Raw genomic sequence first — 25,941 nt, 5'->3', positions numbered from 1 at the left:
ACGAGTAGCAGCTAGCGTTCCCTCTTACATGGTCCGAGTCTGGCTAGCGAGTGCCTCCTAGGAGGCAGGAGGTGGTAGCAGTAGGGTACTGGCACTTTTACTAGTAAAAGTGCAATTGGCGACAGTGGTGGTGAGTGGTGGTGGTAGTATCTACCGTGTGTGTGTGCTGTAGGAGGTACCAGCAGCAGCCTCTCGTCGCCACTCTCTGTCCTCCTCCTCCTCCTCCTCCACCACCACCCTCACTACCACCACCACCACCACCCCTTTTCCCTTCCCTTCCCTTCCCTTCCCTCCATTTCCCCCCCATTCTCCGTGCTTCCACGTGCGTGTGGGCGTGCGACCTTCGAGTGTGGCGTGTTCGTGTTCTGCATGTTCTGCCATACCCATACCCTGGTCGCGTGAAGTCAGCGCTCGGAGCAGTTAGAGCACTGCTGAAACACTGAACTCTTCCTACAGCGAGACACGACGGCCTGCCCGGCCGCCCTCATAACCACCCACGCCCTGGCACGCCGACTGCGCGCTGTCGGTCACTGTCGCTGTTGCTGTCGCTGTCTTTGTTGTCCAGCCCAGCCCAGCCCAACTCTCCCTCACTCACTCACGCTCCTTTCAGCGTGCTCAGCCTGCACAGGCAACCGGAAAGTTTGTCGATACCAACTCTGTACTCCAGCTACCTCCGTACCAAAGACACAGGCACAGGCACTGGTACTGGTACTGGTACTGGTACTGCCTCTGGTTCCGGCTACGAACGACGATACCTACCTTCCTCGCGCTTCCACCACCCACCACGCTCGATCCTATACCCTTCCTTTCCCAACCGTGCCGCGCTGGCCACGGCCCATGACATACCTTCACGGCCGACACGATCGAGCGACAACGATGCGACCTTGAATCTACCTACCTACCTACCTACCTGCCTGCCTACCTGCACCCACCTGAACGCCTCGTCTTCCACAGCATCGACCTTCTTTGTGACACAAGCAGTCAGGTCGCCACACGCGCTCATTGTCCACTGCGCGGGAGTACAGGCTGCTCGCTTGCAAGCTTGCCTACCTGCTTGCTTGCCTGCCTGCCTGCTTGCTTGCTTGCTCGATACCTTCTCATTATGACGGCACTGGCCTCACGATCGCCCTACCCGGCACCATCACTCACCAGCACCATGGCCCCCTCCCAGTACCGTGCCCAGCTCAATGGCCATGGCGTCTTCACCTCGCCTACCGAGTCCGAGTTCTCCGAATCGTACAAGGACGCTGCCGGCTCCGTTATACACTGGGACGAGGAGCGTGTGGGCGAATGGCTGAAGAGCATCAATTGCGCGCAGTATGTGGACACGTTTCGCAAGAACAACATCACTGGCGAAAACCTCATGGACTTGGACCAGGCCACTCTCAAGGAGATGGGCATCAAGAAGATTGGAGATCGCGTTCGCATCAATGCCCATGCCAAGCTTTTTCGGAGTAATGTGTACAAGCGAACCAGCAAGCGTAACATGAACAGGGTAAGAAGCATGTGGGAACTGCATGTGCGTCGGACACGACGAGGCTAACATGGGGTATAGCACTCTCTCGCCGCTCTAGACGGTAATCAGCAGCTGACACCCCCTTCATCTGCATCGCCCAGGCCTCTCCTCTCGGCTCGATCGGGAACAACATCACGAGCAGACAAACGGATATCACGACAATTCAATAGTGCTGACATGGCATATGCCGCCCATCTGGGCAAGTCCTCATCCCGCCCGAACTCGCCATTGGTTGACCAGGAAAACCGGGCTAGGCGCAATGGCGCTCCCAGTCCCATGGAAAATGCTCGCAAAGACGCTGGGCCGTCATATGCCAACAGCCAAGCACCTCTCCCCGCCCGCCATTACACAGCTCCCACACGTACACCACTTGAGACGCCACAAACGGCACGATTTCAATCTCACGTCAGAGCATCGCCTTCACTCGATACTCTGCAACCCCGATCGTTACCCAGTGAAAAGCCTTATATTCGTGTCATCTTTGAGAGCGGCCAAGGCAAAGTCATTGACATCAAAACATTTCGCACCGCCGAAGATATCATTCGAGCCACGCTCCGCAAAGGCAACCTGAACGAAAACCACTTTAGATCATATTGCTTTTACGTGCTCGATGGCACAGATCCCAAACCGGAATTCTGCCGCAGGCTGGGAGAGGCTGAGTTGTGCAAATTGTGTAACGATGGAGTGCGCACGGAGCGCGGTAGACTGATACTGCGAAAGATTCATGCTGGCGAGCCGAATGGAGAACAACTACGGCATGCAGCGCGAATAGCAGAGCAGCAGCATCCCGAACCTCCGGCCATCGAAGTGCAAACGCCCTTCAAATCGAAGAGTCACCTGAAGCTCGAGAAGCTGACGGGAGAGCCTCTGGCAGCAGTCACTTATCCCATGAGTCCTGCCAGCCAGGCCGAGCGCAATGACTACTTTGCGACCAATAGCGATTCTGGATCAGGCTCGGCAATCAAACGCAATCAAAGCACAATGTCCACCGCGTCGGCTCGTGCGAGAAAGCTCAAAGACTTCTATGGAGCCAGGCCGCCCACCGAGTTGATTACGCAAGACCTACAGTCCTACTTCCCCGAAGTGGACAGAGAAGCCATGGACCGCACTGTACGAATGTCGATACGGAGGAGTAAAAGAATGAGTCGCGCTCTGAGAACGTTAAGCACTGCGAGTAACTTCAGTATCGCCAGCAGTCTCAAGGATGCGCCGCCCCTTCCCACCATTGCTGACACGTGGTTGAAGGAGGCGGGGCTAGCGCAGAAGAACGGTCTTCGTCCGTTGAGCGTAGTACGCCTCGGAAGGTCAGACTCACATCGTGAATCTGTAGCTAGTAGTGTCCTGGCGCCGCTCGACGAGGAATCGCCGCTAGAACCGAACAGGAAGAGCTACATATCGTTCAACGGAGACAGTGGGTCAGACACCACGACGAGTAATCTTGCAGTGACTGACCCTGAAGGCAATACAGTCACATCGTACTTTGACGAGTCTGGCAGCAGCCCAGCCGCGACGGAAGGTGGTACCGACAGTTTCAATTCCCGGCTGTCAAGATATATCGCCGAGGATGGCGAAGAGCCAGATGAAGAACTCATTGCACATCTGGAAAGTGACAGTTGGGACGACCTCAAATACCTCAAGGGCGCGATGATTGGCCAGGGATCTTTTGGAACCGTATTTCTTGCTCTGCATGCCGTCACTGCGGAACTGATGGCGGTCAAGCAAGTCGAGATGCCTAGCAAAGCGGGCAGCACCATGGACGCCAAGAAGAACAACATGATTGAAGCCCTCAAGCACGAAATCACTCTCCTCAAGGACTTGAAGCACGAAAATATTGTGCGGTATCTCGGATCTAACAGCGACGAGACTCATCTCAACATTTTCCTCGAGTATGTCGCTGGTGGGTCAGTGGCAACTATGCTTACGAATTACGGGTCCCTTCCAGAGGGCCTCGTATCAAATTTCGTGAGGCAGATCCTGCAAGGCCTGAATTACTTGCATTCCAAGGATATCATCCACAGAGACATCAAAGGCGCAAACATCTTGGTGGATAACAAGGGCACAGTCAAGATTTCTGACTTTGGTATTAGTAAGCGTGTAGAGGCATCGACACTTCTCAATCCAGGTCCACATAAGCGCGGAGGACCACGAGTTTCGCTTCAAGGTTCCGTGTTCTGGATGGCACCCGAAGTCGTGCGTCAAACTGCGTACACCAAGAAAGCCGACATCTGGTCTCTCGGCTGCCTGATAGTCGAGATGATGACGGGCAGTCACCCACATCCCAACTGTACACAACTCCAGGCCATTTTCAAGATTGGCGCAAGCGGCAGCAATGCAGATAACGCCAAGCCCGACCTGCCCGAAGACGCCAGCGAGGCCGCCAGAGAATTCTTGGCTCGGACGTTCGAACTTGAGCATGAAAAGAGACCAAGTGCGGAAGAGTTGATGTCAATGTCATTTTGTACGATGAAGGGCTGAGCCCCTACGCGGCCAGGCACTGATCATGAAGAGATATGAGTGTATGGAATGGAATAATGAAGCGCATCAACAACACAACGAAGAAGAGAACACCAAAAGAAGAAACATGGCATAGAGAGCCGTGTCCATGGTGATATTGGATACCTAAAATGGCCCTGGTCAACAGCTGAGTTTTGCACGTGATCAAGAATATACCACATGTGCGCGATGGTGAATTGCAATGAAATTTGAGCGCAATCTGAATTTGGAATCAAACCTCTTTCGAGAAGCGATCGGAACGCGTGAAGGTCAATCAATGTTTGTTCTGTTCTCGTCATGGGATGCTCGCAATGAAGGAAGAAAGGAAAGGATAATGGTAATGCTCCAGGCAGACAGACAAGACAAACAGACAGATCTATCTAACTCGCGTATCTCTCACCTTGGGAGTTTTGCTCCTCATCCTCATCTATCAGAACCCAACAGTTTTCTTTTAGTCTGCTGATGTATAGTGAAATCCGATCTTGGCTCGAGCAGTTATGTATGGATCATTCATGCCTTTGTCTAGGTAGGGAAAAAAGAATCACCTGCCAAACAGCATAGGGAAAACAGAATCACCTGCCAAACAGCATCACGCCATCATCCACCACCTCGTTATCCTCATCATGAAGACCCTCCTCCTCTTCATCCTGCTCAAACAGCGCCACTCGTTGGCCAAACAGACTCGAAAACAATTCATCCGCCTGTCTCTGTCCCCATACACTACCACCACCACCAGCTCTGGGATTCTCTTCGGGAGCCATGTAATTTTGCAACTTCTCATGCACCGTATATCTCAACTTGCGACCCTTGCTCGCTTTCGTATCGACATGTTTCTTGGTGCGATTCTCCCTGCGCATCTGATATCCGACATCGATGGCCGCCGACGCGGCGACCGAGTCTGCGGATTTTTGTTCCAAGAGTTCTTTGAGGAGCAGGCCGTAGAAATCGGCGTCGTCGTAGATTTTGTCGTCCAGGGGAATTCTTTGCGAGGCTTGAAGCGGGGCGCATGATCGTGGGGCGTGTGCGCGTTGGAGGAGACGGGTTGGGTCGGAGAGTTGTTGTTGGATGACATCGACGACGCTGGTTGGTGTCGTGTGTTGTTGGAGTCGACCGGCATGGGTGGTCTGGGCAATTTGGCTTTGCGTCTTGTGTGACCACTTTTTCAGCACGGTGTCACGAATCGGGCGGCTTTCAGCTTCCTGGGTCTGGAAGTGCGACCAGAGATGCTCGGTGGGTGTGTCGGCTGTGTGCGAGGTGCGCTTGCGTTTGGTGCCCGTCTTCGCAGCGGTCAGATGCTCTCGGAATGTGGTAAGGGTATTCCACAGGTTCAAGGCAGCAGTCTCAGCTGCGTTGAGCGCATCATGCGCATCTTTCTTCTCCGTTTCCAGCTGCTGCGCTGGAATCCCGACCAGCGTGTTTGTTGCCACGAGAGCTTTCTGCAGCTTCATTCGGGCGTTCAGTTGTGCATCGAACGTTGCCCGTTGCTTCTTGACCGCTCGACCCTTCTCGGCATCAAGCTTGCCAGCTTCGGACAGTGTGGTTGATATGGCTTTTCGTTGCTCATCCCGTCGGGCTGCTGCAAGTTCCTTCATTGCTGCGCCAGCATCCTCAGCGGCCGCTTCTCCATCGCTCACGTCCGTCTCGTCGGTATCTTGCTCGCCGTCCTCATCTTCGTCCTCTTTACTGTCCACTTCGTCGTCGTCGTCGTCGTCCTCATCCTCGTCATCCTCGCTATCAGCCTCCAGATGCGCCCTCGTCACTCGAGCACCTCGATACTGCGGGCCCAAAGCCACCTCCTTGGGCCGGCGCAGACTGCTCTTTCCCACACTCGCATAGTGTTCGCGGCCGGCATCTTCATTGTCCGCAGCGTCAGATGCAGAGGGACCGTCACTGTCGTCGGAGAAGTGGTAGTTATCTTCTTCCGGATCAAAATCTGCGAGAGGGTTTTAGCACTCAGGCGGCGTTGCGTCGTGTCGCGCGCGGAGAAGGTAGGCAGTACCTTTTGCGCCCGTCTGCAAGAATTCATCAAATTCGGCGGCACGATTGTGTCCTCTGTTGGGAGCCATGATCGGAAAATGGGCGTCAGGGCTGCAGGAAGTTGTGGTAGAAAGAAAGGCAGCAACTTTTTTTGTGGATGTCCAATAAAGCAAAAGTCGAAGGAGAATAATTCTACCGGAGCTCCGATGGGACCTGGAACCCCAGAGTCCCAGCAACATGGTTCACAAGAAGGTACAAAGTCTATCATATATCAATGATTATCGTTTCGCCGGTCACCATCTCCTGCCATACAATTCACTCTCCTGCACTCTCTTCCGTACCGGCGCCTTTGCTACTAGCCGGTCCGCTCGTTCCCATGTCGTGGTGCTATTGCTACTGTTGTTGGGCCTATTCAATAATGTCTCTTCGCCGCCAAACTTGGCCCAATACTCTCGGTCGTTTGCATGTTCGTCGGTCTCAGCATCATGCTTGAACAAACCCAGAATGTCCTTCATGCTGAGGTTGCCCATGCCCTTACCGCCTTCTATAGCGGCACTGGCAAGCTCCCTCTTCTTCTCCTGCAATTCCAGGATCCTCTCCTCCACGCTATCACGGATGGTGAGCCGGAAGACTTTGACGTCCACAGTCTGGTTGAGCCGGTGCACACGGTCGATGGCTTGCTCCTCCACGAAAGGATTCCAGAATGGCTCGACAATCACTACCCGGGACGCTACTGTCAGGTTGAGTCCAAGTGACCCGCACTTGAGCGAGCAGAGCAACACTCGCGTTCTCTTGTCGTTGCGAAGCGACTTGAGCGATTGTTCACGAGCATCTGGTCGCATGCTTCCGTCATAGCGAACGAATCGTATGCCAGCGTGTTCGAGATGCGGTTCGATGAGGTCAAGCATGGTCGTGAATTGCGAGAAGACAATTGTCTTGTGGTTGGGACTTTCCGTGTGCAGAATGCGGAGCAGCTGGCGAATCTTGGTCGAAGGCGCATGTTCCGACCGGCCCATGCTGCCCATACCTTCAAGGACACCACTCTGATCCGAGTCCGAATCATTGTCTTCTTCCTCGCTGCTCACGTCGGTGTCGTCGTCTTCTTCGTCTCCATCTGCAATCGACTCCTCTGTTTCATCGTCCGAATTTACTACCTTCAACTTGCGAGCGCGTGACGGAGAGTCCTCAATTTCACTATCATCATCCTCACTGCGCTCCGAGTCGAGTGTGTTCAATGACTCTCCGCCCCCATCAGCGTCCTCGTCATCTGAGCCGAGATCGATCTTTCGCTCAGGACCTTCGCCGATCCACTCTCCTGGCTCGTCCTCATCATCGCTATCGACGATCACTTTGCGGTTTCGAGCCCGCCGTGGCTGGTGCTCGACGTCTTCCGCGGCCTTAGTCGGCTTCTTCACGCGCTTGCCATTTGACTGCTTCGGTTTCTTGCCATCTTGAGCTTCTTTCAAGGCCAACAGGTCGCCCTCACACTCGCCACACCGGACAGCACCTTCTCGTGCCTCTGAAGCAGACAGCTTAATCTGACAGACATCGCAATTCTTTGCCTCCACGGTGACACCTCCCATCAGTGCCGTCAGAGCGTCCATTGCATCTCCGCCATCTTTTGCTTTCGAAGCTGCTGGCATTCCCGTGGTGATTGCATCCTTGTCTTTGTACATGGCCCGCTCGATCAGCTGTGGATGGTCGCACATCTGCCGCAACCGCAACAGCAGGACGAGAGCACCAATGTAGTCATTCTGGCCTGACCTTTCCATTTGTTCCAAACGCTTATCGGCGCGAGCCTGCAAGCGGTCATAATACTGCTTTTCCACAGGGTCGAAGTCGCACTGCACCGTCAGAACCTCACGCTTCACAATTTGCATGCCGCCATTGGTTGCGCCCCCCTCTTCGTTCGACTTGCCACCAAAATTTAGTGCCCCGTCTTTCTTCAGAATGTCCTTGGTGCGACGCTTCATGAAAGCCTTGAGAAAGACATTGAGCCTCTGCATCGCAAGTCCGCCTCGACCATTCTTCATGGGCTGAGTGATGGATTCTTTCCATTTTGGCAATTCGCAGTATGGCTTGATGCGCAGGAACTTGATGAGTGATTGCAGCTCGTCCAGATTATTCTGCATCGGGGTGCCAGTCAGGCACCATCTATACCACGCATTCAAGGCGCAGCATGCCTGAGTTGATTTGGCACTCCGATTCTTGATGCTGTGCGCCTCATCAAGCATCAGACGATACCAGTGCACGCCAAAGCAGCCCACTCGTCTTCCATTCTCCTTCGTCATGTCTGATCCCGCATGCTCCGAAGTGAGCGTCTGGTAAGTTGTGATCACCACGTCATACTTTTTCAGTTCTGCACTGTTCTTTGCGCGACTAGGACCATGGTGGACCAGAACCCTCAGGGCGTGACTCCTGTGAACCTTGCTCTTGAGCTCTCCCTCCCACTGCTTGATCAGAGCCAAAGGCGCCACTACTAACGTGGCATGGCCGACCTCCTTACTGGGCAGCTTCTGCCCTTTGTGTTCTGGCTTCGCGTCCAGCGCTGGCCGAGGGTTCGTTAGGATCAGCGTCAGCGATTGCACTGTCTTACCAAGACCCATGTCATCTGCCAAAATGCCCCCCTTGGGCAGTACACCTCTCGTCTTGGTCTTGCCAATCTCTTTGTCAATCATCCAAGAGACGCCCTCGACCTGATGTGGCAGTAGCTTCACCGTCAGACCGTCCACAGTGCCATCTTCCTCTTCGTCCTCGTCTTCCTCCTGCTCCGAAGTCTTGACGTCCTTTACATCCAGTGCAGCGAGTTTGTCCACCAAGCTCTTAGTCTGACTGCTGTCGTTTCGCTGCTGAACCACCTTCTTGACCCGCGATCGCAATCGCGTCTTGCCCTTCTCACTGTCGTCATCGAATGCAGCTTCCAGAAGCTTCTTCATATCCTCGTTGGCCGTATTAGAATCGAGATACATGTATGGATCAGGGGCGCCAAACTGTCCTGCATTGGCTCGAATTTGTGCATCTGGGTCAAATCGATCGTCAGAGTCAGAGTCACTATCCGACAATTCGATTCGCTGGGAGGGGGCCCGTGGCTGTGGCCGTGTCAAATCGATCACCTGGCGTGGCGGGACATATGTTTGGTATGGATTGACGCTTGCGACGGCAGCAGAGAACGTCGGGCGTGGTGCTGGAGGAATCGTTCGCAACGGATTATTGGTGGGTATTGGGACGGTCGTGGATCCTGATAGGCTCCGATGCTGAAATTCGCTGGTGCTTGACGTGCTTTGGTGGGCAGCAGCAGCACCACCTGCACCGCTGGGCATGCGATTCCCAGTATTCGTTGTGCGGGTCGGCGCAGGTCGGCTCTTGGGCACGAACACACTCGGCGCCGCTTTCTTCAGCGGATTTCTCAGGGGACTCGCCTTGCCAAACTCCGGGCTGTCTATCCCAGGCTTCGCAAGCCGTTCATCATCGGGGCGTCTATTTGGTCCGGGCGACTGCATCTTAGCGGATGTACTGCGCACCGAGATTAGGATTGTGCAGACACAGAGCTCTTGCGGCGATTCTCACTTGGCCAAAGGCTGTCGATCGTGCTTCTGAGGCAATAGGTAGTGGCCGGATGATGTCCGACTGGGACTGCGCTCGCGGACCATATCACTACCACTTTCGTGTATATGCGGGGTGTCTAGCAAGCCGTCCAGCGGGCCAGTAAGGTGTGGAGAGCAGCGTGCGAATTCCGGCGTGCGAGACGATTGGAGCGTGTTGAGCGGCTTGAAGCGCGGTGCACGCTGTCGTCGTGGTGGCTCCAGGACGTGAGGTGCAGCAGTGGGCATGAATAGCAGGACTGTAAGTGAATAAAATAATGTCGTTCGTTACTGTAGATAACTGGAAAGTACTGGCAGTGGGAAAGGCTGATGCAGTTCGTGCGTCACGCGGCCCTGTCCAGGATCGCCTGTTGCGACGGCAACCAAGGCGGCCATCGCGGGGGAGACGCGTCCACGCGTGTCTGTTTACATAAGGTAAGGTCTTTACGCGCTCTGTCTTTATCCACTTTGGAAATGCCAAGGTAATCGTCCGATATATCACTATATCACTACATATACTCACGTCGTCGCCTTTCTTCTCCCCACTCGCTTCACAGGAGCTTTTCGTGTGCCTCGTTTCTTGACAGGCCCATTGAAGTCGCTCCCATCCTCATCGCTCCCAGTACTTGGTCGCGTAGACGCAGCAGTCTTGCGCCTCTTTGCCGTCGCTGTGCTCATATCAGAAGTTCCCGCTTGTTCTGTCTCCGCATCGCCATCTTCCACTTCGCTGGCTTGCACCGCGCCACTCCTCTTTCCTTTCGCCTTCTCGGCCATTTTCGTCAATGCAGTGCCCATCCTTTTGCTGGGATCGACTCTCTTTCGAGGCGCAAAAGCTTCGCCTCTACTGTTGGTTCCTGCAGCACCAATCCCCACGCCTCCCTCGAAAAATGCAGTAATATTGGCTTGCGTGCCCTCATCAAGTCTGCGGTTCATGTCCTTGATCACAGGAACGAGAACCTCGTCGGTCCTTTCCTGCGTCCAGCCAATGGTCGCCATCAAGAAGGATCTCAGCTTGTCCAGGTCCGGCACGCCCCATTGGAATGCCTGTGAATCGGCATCGACTTCGGGTTCCAAGTATGCCATCTCGACTCGTTTGTCAGGAAAGCCGTGTGGCAAGAACAGTTTAGATGCATTCCGTCGAAACTTCTTTCGGAAGGAATTGCCCGCGTCTTCGGACTTGGGTCTCTCATTCATCTGCACAGCGGTCCACCATTCCTTGAACTCCTCCAAATCCGGAAACTCACTGATGATCTCCAAAGCAGTCACAGGTCCCACTCCTGGGACACCTTCAGTATAATCACTCCCCAGCAGGTTCGCTACCGCGATGAGTTTCTGGCGTGTGAGTCCAAACTCCTTTTCGAGGTCAGATGTCAGATAGCACTCGACAAATTTAGCTTGATTGAACATGTTCTTGTAGATGCGGGTGCCCCCGAAGAGAAAACAATCCGAATCGTCAGTCACAATACCATCGACAAGACCGAGATGCACGAGCTCGGCGCACTGTGCTTCGGCTTCCATTGGTGCTGTCACGTAGGGAAGGCCGAAGAGGCGAAGCAGAGCTTGACACTCTTGAATCATCGTCTGTGTGACTTCATCTGCATCTCGACGATCTTTCTTTTGTTGGTTGCGAAGTTGTTTCAGCTCCCGCTCGTACTCGGCGACATTTTGAGCCTGTGATTTGTTGTTGAGGGTACTGGCGAATCGAGCATGTTCTTCGGCTTCGATGGTGAGGTTACGCAGCATCTCGGCGTCTTCCGGGTCAGAGAAGTCGTCAAATTCCTCGTCGCCCTCGGAGATCGGTTGACGCATAGAAGCGGGCTGTGCTTCGTCGGTCTCTTCATTCTCAGCTGGTAGGTCGTCAAAATTTGTCATTTCCGGAATGCCAATGTCTCCGAAGTCGTTGGCTGTCAGGCCAGTAGTCGTCGTGGCAGCTTGGTTCATTTCCACATCTTCGAACTCGACGGAAGGAGATCTCGCATCTTGCTCTGCCGCCTGCATCTCCTGTGGCGATTTTGCACTTGTGCCCTGTTGCTTTGTTGAGTTGCTCACAGTATGTGGGGCCGTGTCTTCACCATCGCTTTCGCTCCACTCAAGCATTTCTTCGTCAGAGTTCTCTCCTCTGGTCGCATTTCTGGCGGGTTCAGTAGCCCCACTGGCATTCAGAGAATCCTTAGGCCTTTCTCGGCCCGAGACTATTTCGAGTGCCGGGGATGGCTCGATCTCAGTGTCGAAGACGTCGTCTGTGAGAGGAACCTTTGGTGGCGTGGACGTCACGGCTTCCCCTGTGCTATATTTTGTGTCCCGATCTTGAGCTGTATCTACACTATTCTTGACCGCCAGTCTTGTTTCAAGCTCGGCATTTGGTTCTTCAGAAAGATGATCTGTTGATGCCGGTCTGGCGGTCTGTTCATTCGCCGTTTCCATGCCGGTCATATATCTGGTGGCGACAGCAGTATCATTCTCCAAGATTTCCTTATCCAGCAGTACTGGTCCGGCGCGAGACTCACCGGTCTCACCACCCAAAACCGACTGGCTGCCAGCAGGAGTCGAAATACAGGAACCTTCTGCATCGAGATCAATGACCTCCCCCTCTTTCTGCAACGGCATCTCGTCTTCCGCTTCAAGATCGATGATTTCATTCGGCCGTCCACGCTTCAGCGTGGCCCCGCGATCGTGAAATTTGAATTGCTGGTCGTACTCCCTCGCCTTCTGTCTATCGCCTGCTTCGATTGCTTTTTGGGCACGAAAATCCTTTTCGACGTCTCCAGAGAACCACGGCGGCAGGGGCTCGGCTTTCTTAGCTTTCTCGCTCAGGGCTGGGTTCTCGAACCCGCCGGCTGCCTCTTCCGTTCGCTGTTGCATTTTCTTCTTCCCCAGCAGAGAAGTGCCCAGATCAAGCTTTTCAAAGGGCAGAGGGCCATTGAAACCAGCTTTTTTGGCAACTTCTTTCGCGGAGTTTTCTGCTGGAGCCCGGCGGCGGGGCGGAGTTGTCTTCCGCTTGGATCTTCGACTTTCGGCGAGCGCGGCTTGCAAGTCCATCATATCCTCATCGTCACTGCTATCGGGCTTTTGTGTCGGAACGCCAAAGGAAGTGATTTCGCGACTATCTGGTGCAGCGTGTTGTGCACGCTTGTTGAGAATGTGCGCAATGTCTCGCGCGCTACCTCTAGGAACAGGACGTGCTTCCTCCGTGGCAGACTGCTGGAAATCTTCGAGCATATCATCGTCTTCTGGACCACTCCCAGCTTGGTCGCTGCCGCTGCCGTCTTTCTGCATGGATAATGCAATGGCTCGACGCAGGTCCTCGTCATCTGAATATTGCTCGTCGCTTCCGACAGGTTTCTTGTCGGTCGCATTTTCTTCCCACTCGTCCTCGACCACTTCCTCATCACTGCTCTGCACAAAGAGTGAGTTTTCGTCTCGCTTGGCAGCTTTCTTCTTCGGCTTGCGCTGTGTCGGTCGTCTAAAGGTATCGCCCATCGCTCTCTCGCGAGCTCCTCTAGACTTGTACAGTTCTCTCCTTTGTTCTTGCAACGCGTCCAGTGCTCCCTCTGTTCCTGTTTTCTGCCTCGGTAGTCTGTTTAGCCCTTCTACAGGCACGTCTTCGAAATCGACTTCGTCTTCCCACTCCTCGTCCTCTGTCTTGGTGGGACCAGGAGCATCAAGATCGATCGGCTTCTCTTGCTTCCCTTCATCGTCAATTACACCCAACGCCCATCCGCCTTCCACGCCATCGTTCTTGATGAGGACATATTCGCGCCCCTTCTCACCCGCGATACGGTTTCCACCATACTCGGCGCCACCGCTCTCATTTAAGTGCATCAGCCGCTGCGTTAAGTCGTTCCTCTCTGCCACCCGCTCAATCTGGAACTTGCTGAAAGCCATGCGATCGGGAAACATGACATCCAGCTGTTCCTTGGAGTGTCCCATTCTCAGTCGACTCCTTAATCTGGCCGCATTCAAGATATTGTACCTATCCGAGGGCGGCAGACTCATGAAGAAAGCGCTGTCATAGTCAATTTTGCTGAAGTCGTACACGGACAGCTCCTCTCCAGTATTGAATTGTGCTGCATATGCTTGCAGGTCTTCCAGCGACATCACACGAGGATCGTTCGGACCGCCCATTTCACTCATACTCACGTCCAGGTCAGGCAAATGATACGCATCCTTCTTGCGAAACTTCCGGTTCTGCTGTCTCTCTTGGGCTGACATATTCAGCTCGTCGACGTACACCAGCCCTTCGTCGGGCACTTCTTCCTCGCCATTGTTATCTCGTGCAGAGCCTCGCTGCTGCTGCTCTTGGCGCTTCCTTCGCTCGTCTTCCTCTTCCGCAGCTCGCTGCATCTGCACCGCCAGCAGCTTTCCCGCTGTCCGCACGGCATCCTCTCTGCGACCCTCCCGTCGACTCTTTCGGGCGCGGATCGTCTGGCGCTTCAGCGCTGGTGCGCCTCCATCGAAGACAAAGACCGGCTTGATGCCGAAGAAGAGCAGCTTGCAGATGCGGCGGAAGAAGCCCACCACGTGCGAGTTGCGCAGTGCATTGCCTTCTTTATCGCGGACAGCTTTGAGGAACTGGTAGATCCAGATGGACGCATCGACGGCCAGACGTTTACGGTTGAGAGTTTCGATCTTGATGGGCCGAGCGCATGGCTGCAGTATCTGCCACAGGCCCGTCACTCCCATGGTCTATTATCCCATTCTGGTGAGTGCAGTGGTGACAAGCATGAAGCCTTGGTTCACTGCAGAATCGTGAATGGAAGATGGTGATGTCACAGTGCGACGCGCTAGACACGCGCTCTACTACTGACATATCGGTCCCTGTCCTACCTCTACATACCTCATTACCTGTAGACATGTATCTCCTGTCGGTATGATCAGTAGAGGCTATCGCATCTCAAAGACGTGTTCACATCTCGGAACGACAAGCGTTGGTAGGCCTGGAGTATACATAGAGCGGAATAGGACCACGAAAATCAGTAGACGAGAAGCCGAAATTTCCCCAAAAAGATTTCCTTCAGGCAAAGCAAGTGGTCAAAATATCGTCTCTATCTGTATCTTGTACAAACAAAATCTCCGATGCAAAATTATGCAAAAGAAATGCTGTACTCAGAATGATCTGGCTTAACTCCCGACGAGAGGCTCTGTACACACGTTAGAAATTGATATATGTGAATCAGCAGTGGATTGATCCTTACCGAACTCTCAACCTTGAGATCTCTCTTAACACCCGAAGGTTCTTAAAAGTCTCACGCGCTAGCCAATTGTGCCAGCCGGGATATCTCGGAACGAGACTTTTCACGATTGAACCGTGACAGCTGGGATGTGGATGAGTCATGGCGGATTTTGATCGTATATGATGAATAACACGGGAATACTTCGGGTCCCCAGATCGGAGTGCGAGCTGTACCTACTAGTAGATCAGCCGACCGACCTTCTGTTCATAACGCGATTGGGTTGTATTGTTTCCCCGCTTGCACTGGAGACTTTTTCACGGCGTGAAAGTCCCTAGGTCATGTGGACTGCCGTCCGTGGCGATGCATCGTGCAGGTCACGGAGTAATCAACAAATTAGCAACCTAGCCGTCATACAGAAGAGAACGTGGAACGTGAGTGTACAATCAGCGTGACAGCAGCGTATCATCCAGGGGTAAGAACTGCATGCGAAAGGGCACAGCCCGGTTCTGCATCAGCTGGCAGAATCAAACAACCCTGGAAAGAACTTATGGAAGGCAAGTCGTAAGGCAGTAGCATTTCAGTCAGGTGGTGACATCTCGGCAAGTTCTGGTTCTGAATTGATACAGAGCATATACAGGTAGGAACCCTCGCCCTCAATGTTCGTTAGAACGACCTTATCTCTCTCTCCCCAGTCCGGCCTCGGACTTTCGCCACTTTCACTAATGCCAATTCATATTCCCTAATCTACCTTACTCAACGCTCCTCCACCACAACACACCCGCGTTACCGCCGTCTCTGCGGGAATCAATCCTCAACAGCTTCGTTCCCGCCGGGAATCCATCGCCGGAGGTGCTTGTGAAAACGGTATAGTTCCGGCGTTGTTGACTGTCGACCCAAGACGGTACATTTGCAACCCACAGAGGGCCATGAATCAATCGGCCTGAGGTGTTGGAAGCTGGAATGTCGGGCGAGATGCTCCACGGTCCAGCATATGCCAGAGTATGTTTTCCCACGAGCGCCCAGTCTTCAACGGGATCCGACTCGTTGTAGGGAAACGTCAAGTTTGCAGGACGAAGTTCTTCCTCGGCTGTGAGATATATATATTAGTGGATGACAGTCGTGATGTATGAACTGCTACGCTCACTTGCTGCGATGGTTGCGCTCATGAAGCCAGAGCTCGTGTATGTCAAGAGACCAATCGGATTCTCTCCATAGGCACGGTCTGGGACTGGAACGCCGTTGAGGGTTCTGTAGACAGATTAGTTGCCACCACAGACTCTTGAGGAATAGGTGTGAGTTTTACGAGCTGGTATTGACCAACGCATATGTCCCAGCCAACGCAGCCACGATGTTTGTTGTATTGAGAGCCGCTAACATCGTTGCAATGGATTCGTCCCTCCTCTTCCAATTGGTACTTGTCAAGAAGGATGAGGCACTGCAAGACGAGCAAGAAATACAATTGAGGAGTTTTTTCAGATGCTCCGGAAGATTCGGGCTGGTGGTCTCGCCAAGATGAGGCTACTGACAGTACACTGTAAGAACTACCTAGGTACGTTACCTTGGTACTTCGGTTACAAGTCGTCCCATGTAGACAAGACCAATTGTCTTGGCATCTCTTTGCGGTCGATTCGAACGGAGTGGTGTAACACCTCAAGGTGGTATGATGCCGCAGAGAGGTTTTGCGGCTTGCCGAAGCCGAGAAGACAAGACATTGAACTTGCATAGCTCGCTTACAGATTCGGAGCTTCCGATGTGATATCGCAATCAAGATGCAACCTCCTTCTTACATCGTGCACAATGGCAGACGAAGCCCCAGACTTCTTCCAGCCTGCCACGACGAGCTGGAAGATTGAGGTCTTTCTCATCGCCACCGAGATACGTGATGCACAATTCATCGCCAGGCTGGATGTCTTGGGCCGCATGGAATGTCCAGGATCTACCCGTGCGCTTCTTGTGAATATTGGCGTCGCACGAGTGGTTGAAGTAGGAGGCAGACGGGTAGACGCCATAGCCCATATACTCCTCGCTGTCCTCGCCACCACCGCGAATACCGAAGGCGTTGTGATTATCAGCTCGAACAAGATTGAGACAGAGGTCGGCTGTCAAGTGTGGCACGAGACTGAGCGGCATGATCGACGTGAGCTGGAGGAAAGCCATGCAGCTGTCTTCGAGCTCCTGGTGGGTGTTGTACGGGGTGTCGTCCATGGCAAGGCTGAGCAAGCCGGCTCGTGCTTCGGCTGTAGCAGCATGGTCGAATAGGAGGCCGCAGAGAAAATAGCTGAGCTTTTCATAATCCCTGGTCTGCCGCGTGTTATGCAGTATCGCTTGCACCGCTTGGCGTTCCTGCTTGGTCATATCGCCTTTCGCCGCTGTCGTCCTGCTCCGGAGCAGCATCTTGGCCTCCGCCGCCGCGCTCTGCCACGCTGCACGAATGTCAACGGCACAAGGCCGCCTGCTCTTGTCACCGTCGCCGTCGCCATCCCCCTTCATCCGCGCATCAACACCACCTCCATCGCTCTTGATCTTGCCGTTGCCTTTGCCGCTGCGCATGAACGCTGTCAACACCCGCCACGCTTCGACGCCAATATCTCCATGCTGCTGTATCCATGACTGCCTACAGAGCGTCGAGCAAAAGGCCTTGCCGATGTCCGCATCGCGCACCGGCAAAGCGCGGCCGCGATCCCAGAGGAAGCACTGCGCACACGTCTCCTTGCTGTACTGCTTGAAGACGACGTGTACGCTCGGTGGACCGCTGTCATGCACCACGGTGCCCTGAGCGATTGCTCGGCTCGCAATCACGCCTCGTCCAGCATTCTCGATATGCTGGACCTTCCACAGAGAAGACGTCGGCAGACTCATGCAGCTCGCGACTCTCTACTGCCGTTACGAAGTGATTTGGCGGGCCATACAGCTTCGTATGAATTTTTGAGGACTTGGAGCAGAATTCCTCCTCGACTAAGCAAGAAATCGTCCCAGAACGCGCTGATCTGTATAGCGAGGCATATTCTATTTAGGGTACCTCGTACTACTTCACGGTATATCGTCGCACGAGGGTAGTGTATTGCCGAAAAACAGTCTAGCCCTAGAAACGGAGTCCGAGCTTGAACTTCACAGATTTTGCGAGAGTTAAGGGACAGGACGATCTCAAAGGACGATTCGGAATGACTAAGCACGTGTGGTGGGCATCCGGATGACTAAGTACGTATAAGTCACAGCGCAGTATGTGACTCATAGCTCGGCGCGGAGTAACGTAGTTCCGGTTAACCTTACTTGCTATATAGACTTTTCCTACGATACCTACAATACCTACAATACTGAATATCTTTACTTCGACGTACCGATACGTATATATATACCTCTCCAATTGCTTCTATACACTTATACTAACACTATACTACGAAAATTACTAGATTCGGCCTACAAACGTACGAGATACGGCTCTTAGCTTACAAGTACTATAACGAACTACGAAACGACGGCTACGAACGACCCGAACGGCCTAAATAACATCTTATTTGTCGACGATAACGATACCGATACGAGCTTCCGGCTACTAGATCTATCTTTACTATTTGAAATACTACCGAGCGGCTTCCGCTATATTAAGATATTAGAAGAGCTATTCCCTAATCGATCTACTAATTAAGAGGAGGACAGTTACAATCTAGCGTAGAATAACACTAGTATACTTAATAAGTTACCTACGCCGGACGCGCCGGACGATCCGATTAGTATACGGATATAGCTATACTAAGGCAAGCGTACCTCTAATACTATTACAATCGACGATACTTTAGTCGACGATAACGCCGGTAACGCCGGCGCTAAGTTATTACTGCCTAAACACCCTGCCTTATAGTAGCAGCCGGAGCCGGCCGCTATAGAAGTAACCGTCGACAAAGGATATAGCGGCAAGAAGGTTAAGTTTTACTTACTATCTATCTTCTACGTAGAACTACCGGTACCGCGGCCCCGTCCGACGTAGATTCCGTATTTACTACTTGCCGAGAGCCGTATACCGGCTGTCCGCGAGTTTATCGATACTATAGATCTACGCTATTATAAGTATCTACGTACCGGTAAGATATTCCGAAATCCAGACTATTATAAGGCTAGGCTATAGGATTACGCGTTTAGTAAAGGATTTGCGGTTGTCTGTACGTCTAGTAATATTAACTAAGCTATATATAAGTATATTTACTATAGAACTATTACTAGAAACAACGACGGTTTCGACGATTATATAGGTAATAGCGACGACGAATTACTTACTCTACGCGTCCGTAACGCGAGAAACGTACGATAGCGGGGGTATAGTTAGAACTACTAACTAGGTTACGTATAAGTAAGGTAAGGTACGACGGTTAAATAGTAGTAGCTAATTGTTAATTCACTCGACTATATATACGAATTAGCGCCAAATCCGTCCGTTTACGCTATCTACAAGATACGTATACCTAGCTTCGGTAAAGCCGTAGTATAGGCTGCGTAGTATCGACTTATAAACGAATTATACAGCACTATATACCGATAGCTCTTGCTTTACGAACTCTAACTCAATCGTAAACGTTACTATAACCTAGCTAAGAGTAATACGTTCAGTAGCTCCGGCGACGCCGATACCGTTATTAATACGTTGCTTAGCATTCTCGTTACTTCTAGATTCGAATATAAAGGCCGTTAGTCGTTTACTACTAATCTATAGACTAGTAGTACTATACGGGCATTACTTAAGCAGCTTGTTTACTAGCAGCAACGTATAGCGCGCTTTACTACGCGATTCGTACTAGATTACAGCTTTTAGATAGACGCTACGTTTAGTACTAATCGTGCCGGTCTATTACTCGGTGTATTTATAGGAGTTACTAATACCGGACGGTTATTTCCAATATATTATTTACTAATAAAGTTAGAGAGTAAAGAGGATTAGCTGTTTATACTACTTGTCGTATTCAATAACTATCTACGTAACTATCGACTTAATAAAGTAATTATCTTAGATACCGGAGCCGGCCTTATTACAGCTATTCCGGAGTTACTATTTCAGTACTATATTTAGCAATTCTGTTAATAGTACGCGGCTCAAAACCTTTATAAGCGTATTAATAAGGGTGCCGTATACGTAGTACGTACCGAGGCCGCCGACAGTAAGGTACGCTAAGCTACTATTATAGCTGCTAACGACGAATCGACCGTACGAATCGACGCGCTAAGACGTATTCGAGCTCGCAAACTAGGCTATACTACCGAGCAGAAGATAGAATTAAAAGCGCTTATATAGCCGTAGCTACAAGCGGATATAGCCGAAGCCGCCGATAAACTCGAGGCGGCTATTCTCGACGGATTAACTACGGAGGATACCGAATATTTCTGTAATACCTACGTCGTTATTAAGTAGTGACTAGTAACGTATTATGTTAAGCATTTACCGAATAATAGGGCTCGCTCGTTATAGCGCGCAGAAGGCGGCAATCGTAGTATAAAGGGGTATCTACCGCCGTACTTGTTACTAGAACAGTATGTTAAAGGTATTAAGCAGTATCTAGATAAGCTATTTAATAATTTGGAACGGTTAGAAGAAAACACGTATATTAGGTTACCCCTATAGGCTATAGCGGCTAATAATCTCGGTTATTTCGCGTAACTTAATAGCTAAGTAACGATATAGACAATCGACAGGCTACTAGTTTTATAGTATAACGCTCTCGGCATTAAACGTACAGTAGACAAGGCTAATTATACGCGCTCGGTAGTAACGGTAGAGCCGTATCCAATACGCGATTACTATATAGATTGTAGTAAAGTTAAACAATACAGACTACTATATACTTATATACTACTACCTACGGTAATTGAACGGAAGGCGATTGCTTATAGTATACTATACCCTCGTTACTTTATACGCAATCGTTCCGTTTACGCTAGTAACGCCGTCTAGTAGACACTAAACTAGCAGAATCAATACAACGCCGCGATAGATAGACTATAGGAGGCATTACTATAACGCGCGGACAGTTATAATCGTATATAGGCTTCTATACTACGCTAGTTAAGTTGCTTACTATTACTATAGGCCGCGGACTATAATACCTACGTAGACAAGCTCGAAGCGTTCGAAGCCGTTTACTTAACTAGTATACAGACTACTTAACGCGACCGTTTACTACCGGAAGCGATTCTATTTACGGTACCTATAAAGCCGTCTTAGTATCTACTATAGCTACGGTTGCCGAAGCGCGGCAATAAGACGACTAATAGGCTTATAACGAGTACGGAGGTAGCTAGTAAAGATATAGTATTAGCTAAGAAGGCTACTACCGTCGCGTTACGCTCCGAATTCGCGGCTTAGTAGCGTACTATTGTAGCCGACGCACTATAGATAGCCGAAAGTAATAAGTTAGTAGCGGTTAATACTACTAAGCTAGTACGTAGCCGTAGCCGTAGACGCGGACGTAGACGTAGACGGCCGTACGGCCGAGGCCGCGGCCGCGGTATTATATATAGTGAATCTAACGACTTAGAGTTATATAACGGGCCCCCTGTAGTCGAGACTAAGAGTAACGGGCCCCGTATAGTCGAGACTAAGAGTAACGGAACTAGAGATTGTTAAACGCACTTTGTAGGCTATAAAGTAGTAGATTATATAGTGTTGAATAGTGCTTTACGTAGGTAGTTAATATATATGTATATAAGTGATGTTCAGCCGGAGCTTACGTTGATCCGCGCCGAAGCTTAGTTATCCGGATGCCTACCATACGTGCTTAGTCATTCCGAATCGTCCTTTCAGATCGTCCTGTCCCTTGACTCTCGTACAGATTTTGACTGCCTGGCTTCCCAATACGTGTACTGAGGAGGGCCCTCTATAGAATTGCGAAGAGGCCAGCGGGCGTTCCCAATAAGTACATAACAATACCTCCTAATACAGATTCCATCTCTGGACGCTAGAAAAAGGGTATTTCTGCAGGACAGGACACTCTGCTAAATCTTGTTACAGACCGGCTCTACTCTGAAGTCCGAGTCTTTTACTCGAGCGTGACAATGCAGGATTTCTCTCGATAACAATCATTATAAGGCTGTTACGCAGTTCCAGTCTGCTAAGTGTGAGCAGTTGATAGCTCGACTATCTTGCCTCTGTCTATCGAGGCAGAGATGCAGTATCTCGTGGTACAGCAGTATGAAGTCGGAAGAGAGTCTCTGGTAGGACCTATGTATAACCGGCGAAGCGCAAATTCGTCCCGGTATCGACCGGTAGAATATCCGTGTTGCTTGTACACATTCGCAAGTGGATAACTGGCGAAGAAGAGCAGTCTACTTACGACTGGCCCTTGTGAGCTCCGAGAACATGAGGAAGTCGAGTTTCGAATGAAGTGCATAGACTCCCGTCCACTGTGAAAGGTCGTCCTCATTGGCAAGACTGGACAGACATGCCAACGCGGCAGAGCGGGCTGTCGTCAGAATCGCCAAGCCAACAGAACCTATCTACATACCTTAGACAAGGCGTATCTACCTCCAATGTTCTCCATAGCCCATTTAACACAATGCCCACAATCCTAATAACAGGCGCCGCCAGTGGTCTCGGCGCAGCATTCGTCCAAGCATATCTCAACCAGCCCGGAAACAATAATAACAAAATCATCGCAATCGACAAAGACCCCATCCCGAATCTTCATCTTCTTCCATCAAAACAAGTCCGATTCTACAAAGTAGACGTGAGCGATGAATCATCCATCAAATCCCTCCAAACCGCCCTCAGAGAAGGAAAAGAAGAAGAAGAAGAAGATGAACACGAGCCCATCGATCTCATTCTCCACTGCGCAGGTGTCCGAGGCCTAGTACCAGAAGAAGAAGCAGCACAAACGCCCACCAGCAAGATAATCTCCGCATGCGAGTCCCTAGAAATCATGAATCTCTCCACCTTGACACAAACATTTTCCATCAACGCCGCAGGGACATTCCTGCTACTGCGCGCTCTACTACCACATGTCCAGCGCGCCAAAGGAAAAGTCATTGTCATGAGCTCGCGAATGGGGAGTATAGGAAATAACCAAATGCCCTATTCGGCAGCTGGGGCGAGTTATGCGTATCGGGCGAGTAAAGCTGCGCAGAATATGTTGGTGAGATCGCTCGCGGTGGATGTGCCCGATGTCACGTTTGTATTGTGTCATCCTGGTCGGGTGGAGACGAGGTTGGTGAAGTGGAAGGAAGAAGGGGCGATTAGTGCGGAAGAGAGCGTGAGGGGGCTGGTGCCGTTGATTGAGAAATGGGGCAAGGAAGATAGTGGGAAGTTTTATGATCGGTTTGGAGAGCCGATTCAGTGGTAAGGGAGAGCAGGACTTTCTCTTCTTGCGAACATGTCACCGCACTTGGAATGAATTCTGTAAATTGCGATTTTTGGGATGGAAAAAAAAGAGCACGAATGATAGACTCAGGCGGTTGCCATAAATGATAAATGACTTAAAGCTCACGCTGAGCCGGAGTTCCAATACAAGCATTGCTGTTTGCTGCATTCCGACTTGTCCCTCGCCCAAGCTCATAGCCAATGCCTGCTTTCCAGCCCATCGCGCTCCAATGTCAGTAGAGAGCGTCAAAAGCCACCACGATGAATTACTGCAAGGAATGTAGGTCCTGGGTATTGCGCTCATCTTGCTCGGGATCAATCCAGATCTCACATCTGGTACGGCAGTCCGAGTCGGCTGCGTACACGGGGCAAGATGTTGTACATCGTCAAGTGCTATTCCTATATCTGCCAGGTTGGCGACCAATTTTCTTTGTCTGGACCTTGTCTTGCAGCAGTTGACACCAGGACGCTGATCTGTTGGTCTATTCGATCTTTGCTCTGCCGAAGAACTTCTTTGTGTATTTTACTCATCATTTCCAGCTCCCGGACCATGGTATCGACTAGTGAAGAACAGCTTTCCATCATTACATGCAGGCTAGAGGGATCCGCAGAAGAGTCAGCCGGAGGTAGAGGAGGCAACATGCTGATATCTCGCTGTATCGACCTCAGATTCAGGGCAAGTGAGGTATGCTGTGAGCGCCACGATTCTGGCAATGCCTCCGGGCAAATTGCTCCTGGTGCTCTAGTCATGATAAAAGAATCTGCGCCCACGGTCCACTCTTCAAAGACTTTCACCAGCTCTGAGTATCTACTTGTATGGTCTGTATGCGTCCGGAGATCGGAAACGACGCGGCCGAGAGTTTGCAGGTGTTCCGCAAGAAGCGCTGCGTCGGGGCACCATGTCTCCAATGCGTCGAGGTTGGCTAATCGACGATGCTTTTGCTCTTGAGCTCGAATAGACTGGTAGTCACTCTGGAGCTTAGTGTGCATCTTTCCCAGCTTCTGTTTTGCGCTCGCTTCATATGATCTCAATGTATGCAGAGCTACTTGGTGCATCAGGGAGAGCTGCAGAAGTTCAATCTGCTCGAGCGCCACATCGAAATTCATGATATTGGCCTCGTCTGCGCCAGCGACAGGTTTTGATGTTGGGCGAGTAGTCGGTATTCCAGGTTTTGGTAAAGCTGATTTGGCTGGACTGTAGTGCTGCTGGTACGTATTGAATGCTGGCTTCGCAGGGGCAAGCATTCGTGACTTCTGATTGGATCTCGTTGGAGATGTTGGCGAAGGTTGTGTCTGAGCGCTGGGGGGAAGGGCAGTATTGAGAGCGAGTGGTTTCGTCATGACCGCTGATGACCTCTTCTGGGCCGTCGAGGTGGGTGACCTCTTCTGGACCGTGGCTGACCCGCCACTATCTGCAGTTCCAGTATTGTTGGGTGCTTGTTGACTACTGGTCCGCGGACCTGGCGATTGGGGCTGTCTAGTCGAGTTTGCCCGCTTGATTCCCGTCTGACCAGTGCCGAGCGTCATTGCAGACGCTGACGCTGGCTTCGCGTTGGAACTACTGCTCTTGGGCGGTCCTACCACGCTGTCCCTCGAGGGAAGTCGAGAGTGTGCAGGAGGCTCCTTACGAGCGCTAATGGTGCTTGGTGGTCGCATCATGGATGTCGGCCGTGGCCTGGGCGGAGGTGGCATCGCTGCTCTGTCTTCGGACTGCGTGCCGCTGTCACTGCCACTGTTGAGTGTGTCCGCTCTGATGGGCCCCTCCTTGCTGTCGCTCGATATCTTGCGCATGAATGACTGCGGAAGCAGGCTACGGCGCTTGGACTGCCTCGTTGTGTCTTCACCTCCTGCTTGCTCTCTGTCCCTGTCGCGATCGGCGGGGCCCATTTTGCCCGCCCCAATCTGCTGGAGGCGTCTCATGTCGTCCGTCGACACTTGGAACATGGACTGAGGGCGTGCTCTTTCGCTGGCGGCTCGTCCTGGTGCCGGGGGCAGTCGACTTGTGGTGGTAGCAGCGGGAGGAGCCATGTCTTGCTTACAAGCTACTACAACTTTCCCAAAAAGGTGCAGCGAGCATTGACTTTTGCTAGTAGGTAGATTGCTAATGGTGCGTTGCGCAATGACTTGAGGCGGGCGTGCACTCTACTCGGCTTCCACAGTAGCTCGACTCTCGTCTCGGCCCGCTCCCTTCCGTCCACGGTAATCCTACCTGGTTGGCTGGTGCCAGGTATTTCACCTCCGCTCCAAACTCGCGATGGCTTCTTCTGCTACCCCACCCCGATCACGACTGAAGGACGGAGTATGTACATGTAGGTACATGTATTGTCCTAACTTCCAACTAAATGCTACAACAGCAACAACAACAACAACAACATCCGTGATGCGCGGAACAGACACTAGTTGAGTGTACAGTACTCCTTTACGAGCAACTATAGTACACAAAGTCTCCTCGCTCTATAGCTTGAGGCTGCTTCGAACGTTGGACCGACCTGAAAGAAACTGACACAAGCCGGCGCAAATCTAAACTCAATCAACTGGCAGAAGTGCCTACATGCATTGCCAGGATATGAAGTAGTTGGCGTCACTGACGTTCATCAGTGAGCACACTCAAGCTACATGCTCCCTGGTTCCCCGCCGCTCCCATCTGTGGGCTGTCGTTGTATTGAGGTGGCCGAATGCAGTAGCAGTGCATGATTGCTTCGCCTCGGAAAAGTGATTTCGGCGGGCTTACAGACAAAGTCAGACGCCAAGAACGGAAGTGGGGCGCGAAGGGAGTTCATTCACTCACCTCTGCCAAGACGAGAGACTCGTACTGGAGATGTTTAAACAGGGTGGATACTTGAAGGCTTTCGGAGACGTAAC

At 51.8% G+C, this 25,941-nt stretch overlaps 8 protein-coding genes across 8 annotated transcripts; 2 read left to right on the top strand and 6 right to left on the bottom strand.

Annotated features, from left to right (window-relative positions):
* Positions 1-306: 306 nt before the first annotated feature.
* SEPMUDRAFT_146051 (mitogen-activated protein kinase) lies at positions 307-4,414 on the top strand. The gene is made up of 2 exons (XM_016903424.1): positions 307-1,495; positions 1,556-4,414. The coding sequence occupies exons 1-2, from the start codon at positions 1,103-1,105 to the stop codon at positions 3,989-3,991; spliced, it is 2,829 nt and encodes a 942-aa protein (XP_016765046.1). The 5' UTR covers positions 307-1,102; the 3' UTR covers positions 3,992-4,414.
* Positions 4,415-4,422: 8 nt separating this feature from the next.
* On the bottom strand, positions 4,423-6,078 carry SEPMUDRAFT_76626 (TRAUB-domain-containing protein; the record flags this gene model as incomplete). Its single annotated transcript, XM_016910149.1, has 2 exons — positions 4,423-5,942; positions 6,009-6,078. 2 exons carry the CDS (start codon positions 6,073-6,075, stop codon positions 4,582-4,584), a joined length of 1,428 nt encoding a protein of 475 aa, XP_016765045.1. The 3' UTR covers positions 4,423-4,581.
* A 185-nt stretch (positions 6,079-6,263) lies between these two features.
* SEPMUDRAFT_146049 (SNF2_N-domain-containing protein) lies at positions 6,264-9,814 on the bottom strand. Its single transcript, XM_016903423.1, has 2 exons — positions 9,554-9,814; positions 6,264-9,499 (listed from the first exon to the last, which is right to left on the bottom strand). Exons 1-2 carry the CDS (start codon positions 9,634-9,636, stop codon positions 6,280-6,282), a joined length of 3,303 nt encoding a protein of 1,100 aa, XP_016765044.1. The 5' UTR covers positions 9,637-9,814; the 3' UTR covers positions 6,264-6,279.
* Positions 9,815-10,048: 234 nt separating this feature from the next.
* Positions 10,049-14,255, bottom strand: SEPMUDRAFT_146048 (PIN domain-like protein). Its single transcript, XM_016903422.1, has one exon. The coding sequence runs from the start codon at positions 14,248-14,250 to the stop codon at positions 10,087-10,089; it is 4,164 nt and encodes a 1,387-aa protein (XP_016765043.1). The 5' UTR covers positions 14,251-14,255; the 3' UTR covers positions 10,049-10,086.
* Positions 14,256-15,350: 1,095 nt separating this feature from the next.
* SEPMUDRAFT_146047 (SET domain-containing protein) lies at positions 15,351-17,712 on the bottom strand. Its single transcript, XM_016903421.1, has 3 exons — positions 16,045-17,712; positions 15,886-15,989; positions 15,351-15,828 (listed from the first exon to the last, which is right to left on the bottom strand). Exon 1 carries the CDS (start codon positions 17,598-17,600, stop codon positions 16,506-16,508), a length of 1,095 nt encoding a protein of 364 aa, XP_016765041.1. The 5' UTR covers positions 17,601-17,712; the 3' UTR covers positions 15,351-15,828; positions 15,886-15,989; positions 16,045-16,505.
* On the bottom strand, positions 15,491-16,118 carry SEPMUDRAFT_137655 (uncharacterized protein; the record flags this gene model as incomplete). The annotated part of the gene is made up of 3 exons (XM_016902847.1): positions 15,491-15,828; positions 15,886-15,989; positions 16,045-16,118. 3 exons carry the CDS (start codon positions 16,116-16,118, stop codon positions 15,491-15,493), a joined length of 516 nt encoding a protein of 171 aa, XP_016765042.1.
* A 4,567-nt stretch (positions 17,713-22,279) lies between the features above and the next one.
* Positions 22,280-25,084, top strand: SEPMUDRAFT_76612 (NAD(P)-binding protein; the record flags this gene model as incomplete). Its single annotated transcript, XM_016910148.1, has 1 exon — positions 22,280-25,084. The coding sequence occupies one exon, from the start codon at positions 22,280-22,282 to the stop codon at positions 23,060-23,062; it is 783 nt and encodes a 260-aa protein (XP_016765039.1). The 3' UTR covers positions 23,063-25,084.
* Positions 22,668-25,084, bottom strand: SEPMUDRAFT_146046 (uncharacterized protein). The gene has a single exon (XM_016903420.1). It carries the CDS (start codon positions 25,021-25,023, stop codon positions 23,479-23,481), a length of 1,545 nt encoding a protein of 514 aa, XP_016765040.1. The 5' UTR covers positions 25,024-25,084; the 3' UTR covers positions 22,668-23,478.
* Positions 25,085-25,941: the final 857 nt, after the last annotated feature.

The sequence above is a fragment of the Sphaerulina musiva genome, assembly GCF_000320565.1.
Source record: "Sphaerulina musiva SO2202 unplaced genomic scaffold SEPMUscaffold_1, whole genome shotgun sequence".
In the NCBI taxonomy this organism is placed as follows: domain Eukaryota; kingdom Fungi; phylum Ascomycota; class Dothideomycetes; order Mycosphaerellales; family Mycosphaerellaceae; genus Sphaerulina; species Sphaerulina musiva.
This window is presented reverse-complemented; position numbering and strand designations above follow the sequence as displayed.

Bases quoted from the DNA above. Each gene is read 5' to 3' on its own strand.
- SEPMUDRAFT_146047 (XM_016903421.1), bottom strand. From the start codon at position 17,600: ATGAGTCTGCCGACGTCTTCTCTGTGGAAGGTCCAGCATATCGAGAAT.
- SEPMUDRAFT_146046 (XM_016903420.1), bottom strand. From the start codon at position 25,023: ATGTTCCAAGTGTCGACGGACGACATGAGACGCCTCCAGCAGATTGGG.
- SEPMUDRAFT_146051 (XM_016903424.1), top strand. From the start codon at position 1,103: ATGACGGCACTGGCCTCACGATCGCCCTACCCGGCACCATCACTCACC. The intron at 1,496-1,555 runs GTAAGAAGCATG...CATGGGGTATAG, and splicing joins GCAAGCGTAACATGAACAGG to CACTCTCTCGCCGCTCTAGA.
- SEPMUDRAFT_146049 (XM_016903423.1), bottom strand. From the start codon at position 9,636: ATGGTCCGCGAGCGCAGTCCCAGTCGGACATCATCCGGCCACTACCTA. The intron at 9,500-9,553 runs GTGAGAATCGCC...CTCGGTGCGCAG, and splicing joins GATCGACAGCCTTTGGCCAA to TACATCCGCTAAGATGCAGT.
- SEPMUDRAFT_146048 (XM_016903422.1), bottom strand. From the start codon at position 14,250: ATGGGAGTGACGGGCCTGTGGCAGATACTGCAGCCATGCGCTCGGCCC.